This window comes from Octopus sinensis, linkage group LG24, assembly GCF_006345805.1.
Source record: "Octopus sinensis linkage group LG24, ASM634580v1, whole genome shotgun sequence".
NCBI classification, from domain to species: Eukaryota; Metazoa; Mollusca; class Cephalopoda; order Octopoda; family Octopodidae; genus Octopus; species Octopus sinensis.
In genome coordinates this window covers 15,519,628-15,529,627 of record NC_043020.1, presented here as the reverse complement: position 1 = coordinate 15,529,627, position 10,000 = coordinate 15,519,628, and the positions used below count along the sequence as shown (strand labels likewise).

The window sequence follows — 10,000 nt, the reverse complement described above, 5'->3', positions numbered from 1 at the left end:
GTTATATCATAGCAGCTCAAGATCAATGCCTACCAACAAGAAACTACCAGGCCAACATATTAAGATCAGAAGCAGTCCAACGTGTCGTGTATGCAAGCAACAAAATGAAACCATTGACCATGTGGTCTCCAAGTGCAGTCTTCTATCGCCTACAGAGTATCTCAACAGGCACGATAGAGCTGCACAATATATTCACTGGGTAATCTGTAAAAACCTGGATTTGCCCCATGAAAAAACTGGTGGGAACACAAACCACCCCCAGTGCTTGAAAATGACCACATCTCACTCCTTGGAACTTCACCATTCAAACTGACAGGAAGATAGATGCAAATAGGCCAGACATCATATTGAAAGACTTCAAACAAAGAACATGCCTCCTCATTGATATGACTGTCCCAATCGATATAAACGTATCTGTCAGGACCTAAAACCCAAAAAATGAGCAATATAAGATCTTGAAATAGAAATCAGCAAAATGTGGAAGCTGAAGACTAAAACAATACCTGTTGTCATAGGTGCCCTGGGAATGATAGCAAAAGGGGCTGATAGCTACCTAACTCAGATACCAGGAACCCAAAAATGGCAGAAGTTCAAAAGATAGTGCTCATGGGAACTGCTCATATCCTACGCAAAATACTCTCTATGTAACCTCAAGGTTTAAAACAACCATAATTTTCGGTTTTAAAAAAAAAAAAAAAAAACTTTTTTTTTTTAGACATTCATTAGTACAACATCCCCACCCCCCAAATATATGGCACACTAGGCATAACAACAACATGAACTTCCAACCCTGTTGTCTCTTGAGGTCTCTGGGTGAGACTTGGAGCCAACTTGTACAAATATAAAGCAAAAGTCAAACATAGAATAATAATAATAATAATAGTAATAATAATAATAGTAATAATAATAATAATAGTAATAATAATAATAATAGTAATAATAATAATAGTAATAATAATAATAGTAATAATAATAATAATAATAGTAATAATAATAATAATAGTAATAATAATAATAGTAATAATAATAATAGTAATAATATAATATAGTAGTATAATAAAATAATAATAGTAATAATAATAATAATAATAATAATAGTAATAATAATAATAATAGTAATAATAATAATAGTAATAATAATAGTAATAATAATAATAGTAATAATAATAATAGTAATAATAATAATAGTAATAATAATAATAATAGTAATAATAATAATAATAGTAATAATAATAATAATAGTAATAATATAATGTATAATAATAGTAATAATAATAATAGTAATAATAATAATAGTAATAATAATAATAATAATAATAATAGTAATAATAATAGTAATAATAATAGTAGTAATAATAATAGTAATAATAATAGTTGCCCTGATGCAATACCAGGTACGAGCTCTCATGGCTTCTGATCTTAAGTGATTGGAAGTGTTATCATGTACATTGTTTTGTCTTGGTATAAAAGATAGGCTACAGCAAATATTCTGCTCAATACCACAGATTTGCTTGTCAGTTGTTTGACCTTAACCAGTTGAGCATGTCCCTTAGTTGCTGACGTTATGTGCATCTCTGATCACAAGCAAGAGTTGTGAGGAGAGCATCATGACCATGTGTTGAGAGGAATTCTTTGAGGTTTTAATCATTCACCTCTAGAAACATTTGTGTTTTGTTCAAAATCCTTAAACTGCCCTTATTCAGGGACCTTTCGTACAGGATGGGCTACTCGACCAGAAGAAAATTCTAACTGGGCCCCACCTGCAAGGTAATGTGCTGTTGATCTTGATATGAGATCACCATGTCACGCACATATGGTTGTGATGCATGTGCCCGGTGTACCCTTATCAGACGGGTAGTCATGATGGGTATACTGGGCTTCGTATATTTGTTCCCCAGTGTCACTTTGATGGCATGTGCTGCTCTCTCACTCAATAATAATAATATTATTGCCAGTCCTCACTCAGTAATAATAATACTTTCTACTATAGGCACAAGGCCTAAAGCTTTTGGGAGAGGGCACTAGTCAATTAAAATGACCCCAGTGTTCAACTGGTACCTATTTTATTGATCTTGAAAGGCTGGAGGGCAAAGCTGACCTCAGATGAAATTTGAACTCAGAACATGGATGAAATGCCTTTAAGCATTTTTCCCGGTGTCCTAACAATTCTGCCCGCTCACTAGCTTGAACAATAAATAATATTAATAATAATAATGATCCTGAAATTTAGTGTGAGGGAGCTAGTCAATTAAATCGACCACAGTACTCAACTGGTACTTATTTAATTGACCCCAGAAGGATGGAAGGCAAATTAGACCCCAGCAGAATTTGAACTCGGAACATGAAGACAAATGAAATGCTGCTAAGTATTTTTATCAGCATTCTAACAATTCTGCCAGCTCGCCACCTCTCTTGTTTTGCTCTCTCTCTCTCTCTTTCTCTCTCTCTCTCTCTATATATATATATATCACCATGATCACCATGACTGACCAGGCTATCAGATGTTGCTGCACATCGCTGGTCACAATGCGCTTTGTATTGTTTTAGCCTTCAAATGACGCCACCCCGCTGGCTAAGTGAGCAGGCCAACAGAAGAAAAAGTGAGAGAAAGTTGCGGTGAAAGAGTACAGCAAGGATCGCCATCACTCCCTGCTGGAGCCTAGTGGAGCTTTAGGTCTTTTCACTCAATAAACACTCACAACACCCGATCTGGGAATCGAAACCGCGATCCTATAACCGCAAGTCCACTGCCCTAACCACTGGGCATTGCGCCTCCACACACACACACATATATGTATATATATATATATAATATATATATATATATATATATATATATATATATACATTATATATATACATATATATATATGATATACTATATATATATATATATATATATAATATATACATATATATATATATATATATATATACATATATAATATATATATATATATACATATATATATATATATATATACATATATATATATATATATAATACATATATATATATATATATCTATATATATATATATATATAGATATATATATATATACATATATATATATATATGCTGTGGCCTTCTTCAGGCGCGCACTGCACAGCTTCCACAAGGACATGTGTTACTACTACTTTCCGAACTTCTGGTGGGGATGCAAATCTTCTCGTTCCCGTACGACATAATGCGGCAGCAGCATCGAATTGATCGTCCATCTCTTTCTTCTCTCAATGTAGCTACATTGAGAGAAGAAAGAGATGGACGATTCAATTCGATGCTGCTGCCGCATTATGTCGTACGGGAACGAGAAGATTTGCATCCCCAACCAAGAATTTCGGAAGTACACATGTCCTTGTGGAAGCTGTTGTGCGCGGCTGAAGAAGGCCACAGACATACATTATGATTTGTTATGAATCTGTCTAATAAAGGCCCGAAACATATGTACCGCTGAATCCTTCGCCTCATGTTTTTATTTTTATTTTTATTTTGATCAATTTACTCCACCACCAAACACCACCAAACGTTATACACTGGTGCTTATAATTATCAAGTACTCACCCCGAATTTCTACACTCAACTCATATATATATATATATATATATATATATATATATATATATATATATATATATATAATATATATATATATATATAATATATATATATATGTATACTTAATTTTAAGCTTTATTTATTACTCTACCACTGGTATTTGAGTACTCTTTTTTCCACCTTGTTTCACATTTATGTGTTTACTCCGGTATATATATATATATATACACACACATACACACACACGTACACATTCTATTTCTTGCTTGTAGGTCAATCCCCATGTGCCTACAATACACTTTAATTACCGGTACTTTGAAACTGTTTCTGAGGACGGTAAAGTCAACTGGTGGTTTGGGGGAGGCACTGACCTCACCCCTATGTATCTGGAAAAGAAAGTAAGTGGAAATCATATTGGTCAATTACAACTTTAAACTATGTGCATATAATACATATGTATCATCATCATCATCATCATCATCACCACCACCATCGTCATCACCACCAGGTACTAGCTCTCATGGCTTCTGATCTTAACTCATTGAAAATGTTATCATGTACATTGTTTTGTCTTGGTATAAAAGATGGGCTACAGCAAATATTCTGCTCAATACCACAGATTTGCTTCTCAGTTGTTTGACCTTAACCAGCTGAGCATGTCCCTTAGGGGCTGACGATATGTGCGACTCTGATCATGAGCAGAAGTAGTGGGAGAGCATCATAACCATATGAGGTTTTAATAATTCAACTCTAGAAACATGGGTGTTTTGTTCAAAATCCTTAAACTGCCCTTATTCAGGGACCTTCTGAGCAGGATGGGCTACTCGACCAGAAGAAAATTCTATCTGGGCCCCACCTGCAAGGTAATGTGCTGTTAATCTTGATATGAGATCACCATGTCGCGCACATATGGTTGTGATGCATGTGTCATCATCATCATCACCATCATCATCATCATTTAACATTCCATGACTATGTCTGTTGTCCAGCACTTCTACATTGTATTTCCTGAAGTAAGTCCTTATTCCTTTATCTTCCTGGTTTATTTCACCAATTCTCTTTTCTGTTTAACTCATCCCAGGATGTTTCCCACTTTCACAAGACCTTAAAAGCTGCATGCGACGAGCACAGTGAGTCGTACTACCCCACCTTCAAGAAATGGTGTGATAATTACTTCTTCCTTCCACACAGAGGTAAGAACAAAACTCTTCTCTTTTTCCGTCATTCTTTTATTGGTTTCAGTCATTTGACTGCTGCAGCCATGCTGGAGCACTGCTTTTAGTCGAGCAAATCGACCCCAGGACTTGTTCTTTGTAAGCCTAGTATTTATTTTCTCGGTCACTTTTGCTGAACTGCTAAGTTACAGGGACATAAACACACCAGCATCAGTTGTCAATCGATCTCAGGGGAACAAACACAGACACACAAATGTATACACACACACACACACACACACACACACACACACACACACACACACACACACACACACACACACACACACACACCACACACACACACATATGCTTCTTTCAGTTTTCTGTCTACCAAATCCACTCACAAGGCTTCGGTCGGCCTGAGGCTTTAGTTATAAACACTTGCCCAAGGTGTCACGCAATGGGACTGAACCTGGAACCATATGGTTGGTAAGCAATCTACTTACCACATAGCCACTCCTGCACCCATCAGTTTATATATCACTGTTGGCTTTGGATTTGTGCCTGTGTTTGTGTGTGTGTGTGTGTCCCCGTCACTGCTTGACAACCTGTATTGGTGTGTTTACATCCCCATAACTTAGCACTTCAGCAAAAGAAACTAATAGAATAAGTAGTAGGCTTAAGAAATAAGTGCTAGGTTTGATTTGTTTGACTAAAACACTTCAAAGCAGTGCCCCAGCATGGCCACAGTTAAAATGACTGAAACATATAAAAATACACACACACACACACACACAACATACTCTTTACTCTTTTACTCTTTTACTTGTTTCAGTCATTTGACTGCGGCCATGCTGGAGCACAGCCTTTAATCGAGCAACTCGACCCCGGGACTTATTCTTTGTAAGCCCAGTACTTATTCTATCGGTTTCTTTTGCCGATCCGCTAAGTTACGGGGACGTAAACACACCAGCATCGGTTGTCAAGCAATGCTAGGGGGACAAACACACACACACACACATACACCTACATTATCGGCTTTCGGAAATTAATTAGCATTCTCAAATTTCTACATTTTCTTACATTTTCTTATTTATTAACTTATTATCAGAAACGAACACGTTTATTAATCAAAATTTATTAAAACATATCCCAGCACACCACATAATTGTTATTAATCGTGAAATTTAGTCAATATCTTGTTGCTCCTCCTTGCTCCCCTTTGGCAGCAATGACAGCTGCTGCTACGCGGGTCGGCATGCTGTCTATGAGTGCCTGCAGGTACTGTGCAGGGATGGCCCTCCATGCAGCAAGAAGTGCCCCAAACAGCTTGTGTTGGTTCCTGTATTGCTGCACATTCAAATCCCTACCCAATCGACTCCAGAGGTTCTCAATAGGGTTCAGGTCAGGTGACTGGCCAGGCCAGTCCATGACCGTCACCCCATGGTCCTTGACGAAACTGGTTGTAAGCTTGGCTGTGTGGGAAGGCACGTTGTCCTGCTGGAGCACGTACTCCTCGCCACCAAAGAGGTATCCCGTACTATCTCAACGTACTTTGCTGCGTTGATGTTGCCTTCGACGGCATAGAGCCGCCCAACACCACTGTAGCTGAACGCCCCTCACACCATCAGACCACCCCCACCATGCTTCATGGTGGGAGCAATGCAGTCTTTGTTGAAGCGCTCAGCCCTGCGGTGTCGCACATGGACAGGCTTGTCACTGATGAGACTGAATTGCGACTCGTCAGTGAACATCACTGTCCACTACTGCTGCACAGTCCATGTCCTTGGTGCTGTAAGGATGGTTTATGGGCGGCCCCTACAGGATTTTAGACCAGCTTCCAGTAACTGGTCTTGACGGTAGTTGTAGACAACTGCTTCCCTGTCATCTTTTGCATCTCCTCCGCCAGTTGCTGGCTCGTTGCCCTCGGTTGTACAGTAACTTTCGGATCAGCATCCGGTCCTCCCGCTGGGTCGTCAGCCTCTTCCGTCCCCTACCCTTTTTGTCAGCTGCTGATCCGGTTTCCTCGTATTTCTTAATAAGCACTGAATTGTGCGCCTGGCTACACCAAGTTTTCTGGCTATTGCAGCCTCCGACAGCTTCCCACGCCACGAGAGAGCCTCGTACCGTCTCTCCAAGATCATGCGAGGTCTTGGGCCCATCTAGGAATGAACGATAAAAACCAGTTATTTTCATTAAAATTATTCATTTGAATAATGTTATGCTATAACAAAACTGCTATGAGTTATTATTCATTAAACAAAAAGAAAGAAAGCAGAATTTCTCACCTTATTTGATGTATAACAGAAAGTTTTGTGAACCGGAAGTGACATCATCAAGCAGAGTGTAGGAGAAATTTGTGAGGAAAAAAAATCTTGCAAATACACAAATCAATTAACACCTACGAGCTGTTAAAACGTCTTACGCGATGAGAAAACTTAGTACGGTGTGATTTCGGTCCTTGCGAGGCGCTACCTATATCTATTAAACAAAGGAAGATTTGTCTGCATCCGCACTCCAAGTTGTTGTTGCACTGCTATGTCAACATCATAGGCTGTAGACTCTCAAACTGCTCTGCAAACAAAGTTACGTCATCGTTCTGCGCAACAGTGAACTCACAATAAAGCAATAGTTCGAGATATTGCCACTAGGTGACAGCAAATACCTTGAGTGAAGAGCAAATCAAGGGTGCTAATTAATTTCTGACGGTAGTGTACATATATATATATATATATATATATATATATTATATATATACATATATACGACGGGCTTCTTTCAGTTTCCATCTACCAAATCCACTCACAAGGCTTTGGTTGGCCCAAGGCTATAGTAGAAGACACTTGCCCAAGGTGCCACGCAGTGGGACTGAACCCAGAACCATGTGGTTGGTAAACAAGCTACTTACCACACAGCCACTCCTGCGCCTTCAGTTTCCATGTACCAAATCCACTCACAAGATTTCAGTTGGCTCAGGGCTGTAGCGAAAGATACTTGTCCCAGGTGCCATGCAGTGGGACTGAACCCAGAACTATGTGGTTGAGAATCAAACTTCATACTACATTGCCATGTCTATGCCTTAATAAAATAAAATAAATATGATGTGATATGAAATTTTATTTTGTTATTTTCTTTTCCATAGGTGAATGCCGAGGTGTTGGAGGAATATTCTTTGACGATTTAAATGACAGGAGCCCAGATGAGATCTTTAGTTTTGTTAAGGTAACCATGGCTGTCTTTCTAATTTATCTATCAGAAGACTTCTGCATTATATTGGTTTCAAATTTTGACACAAGGCCAGTAATTTCAGGGGAGTTGGATAAGTTGTTTACATAGGCGTAGGAGTGGCTGTGTGGTATGTAGCTTGCTTACAAACCACAGAGTCCTGCGTCATTATTTTTCATCATATATATATATATAATATATATCTAATATTGTATGTATATATTTTATATCTATATATATATATATATATATAAAATATATACATACAATATTAGATATGTACATATATACACAAGGGTACTACATGAGTACCTATATCGCTAAAGATAGAAGTCAAAAGATACTTATGTACCACCGAATATTCACAAATCCATTACAGACAAGATAGGAAAAAATATCAGTGAACAATAATAATATCTTACCTCAAATGGGTCAGAACAAGTAAATGCCGGTCAACCTGGTACTGGTTTCGAAATTTAGCGCCAAATAGGCGCCTGATTTTTCATCAGCCAAAGTCTGCCAGGTGCCAATTTGGCGCTAATTTTCGAAACCGGTACCAGGTTGACCAGCATTTACTTATTCTGACCCATTTGTGGTAAGATATTATTATTGTTCACTGATATTTTTCTAGGGCATCCAGCCATAGAAAACCAGGCGGCGGCGGCAGCCGTCGTCATCGTCTTTGTCGCCGCCGTTTTTTTACCGTTAAATATAATGCTTTATTATTCTCATCCATTTGAATTAATCATGCATTATCTTGTAACTTCAAGATTTTGATGATGTGATTGCTTATTTGTAGAATGACATTCTAGGGTAAGGAGTGAGAGACCAGATTTGTCCTGTTTGAACATAAAACCATTAGAATATGTTAACGCTAAAGGGTTAAACCATTCATCTCAGAAACAATACAGTGCCCTCTTTAGAATGTTAACCTCCTAAATTCCTTGGGTTTTTTTTTTATTACAGAGTTGTGCTGAAGCTGTTGTGCCTTCTTATGAACCAATTGTCAAACGAAACTACAAGAGATCATATTCATATATGGAACGGTAAGTTCTTTTTTTAACACAATTTCAGCTGATCTGTTTTCATTTTATATTTTTATTTTAGTGTCCTTCTGGCACAGAAGGGGCTAAGCTGTAAAACTTCCTTTGGAAGTTCTCATCTTGATGACTTACTAATAAATAGTCCTCAAGCTAGCAAAAGCAGAAATATAAAAATACATGACAAGTTCTACTTGCTTGATAATCATCACATTTCCTATTACCAAAGGAGAATGAGTATTTTACAATGACACTCAGTAACAAAAAAATAGTTAGAAATAGGAGTGGCTGTGTGGTAAGTAGCTTGTTTACCAACCACATGGTTCCGGGTTCAGTCCCACTGCGTGGCACCTTGGCAAGTGTCTTCTACTAGAGCCTCGGGCCAACCAAAGCCTTGTGAGTGGATTTGGTAGAACGGAAACTGAAAGAAGCCCGTCGTTATATATGTATATATATATATATATGTGGTTTGTTTTGTGTGTCTGTGTTTTTGTCCCCCTAGCATTGCTTGACAACCGATGCTGGTGTGTTTATGTCCCCGTTACTTAGCGGTTCAGCAAAAGAGACCGATAGAATAAGTACTGGGCTTACAAAGAATAAGTCCTGGGGTCGAGTTGCTCGACTAAAGGCAGTGCTCCAGCATGGCCACAGTCAAATGAGTGAAACAAGTAAAAGAGTAAAAGAGGAGAAATATGACATGGTTCAACCCCACTTTTGTAATTCTTCTAGCATAACTAATCCAAGGATTTTCTTTAGGGTATTGGAGAAGCATTTTTCCACTCTAATTGATATAAAATCTTTAATATATTTACTGTGAAATCTGTATATTCTATCATACCAATTCTAGCTGATAATATAGCTGCAATTAACAATAAAAAATGAAATGATATTGGAAATAAGAAATATACCTTTAGTTATTTGAGTAACAATTGCAACTCTGCATCCATTGTGATGTTATGTTTTTGTGAGAATGTTGATGATTCTCCTGTACATAGTATTCCATGGGATTTAAATCTGGCAA

General features: G+C 37.8%; 1 protein-coding gene across 1 annotated transcript in view; it reads left to right on the top strand.

The window, feature by feature from the left end:
* LOC115223849 (oxygen-dependent coproporphyrinogen-III oxidase) overlaps positions 1-10,000 on the top strand; it is a 484,483-nt gene that overhangs the window by 471,075 nt on the left and 3,408 nt on the right. Inside the window, exons 11-14 of the mRNA XM_036513000.1 lie at positions 3,830-3,955; positions 4,639-4,750; positions 7,857-7,936; positions 8,906-8,985. Coding sequence (XP_036368893.1) covers positions 3,830-3,955; positions 4,639-4,750; positions 7,857-7,936; positions 8,906-8,985 — 398 coding nt within the window. The remainder of the gene's footprint in view (positions 1-3,829; positions 3,956-4,638; positions 4,751-7,856; positions 7,937-8,905; positions 8,986-10,000) is intronic.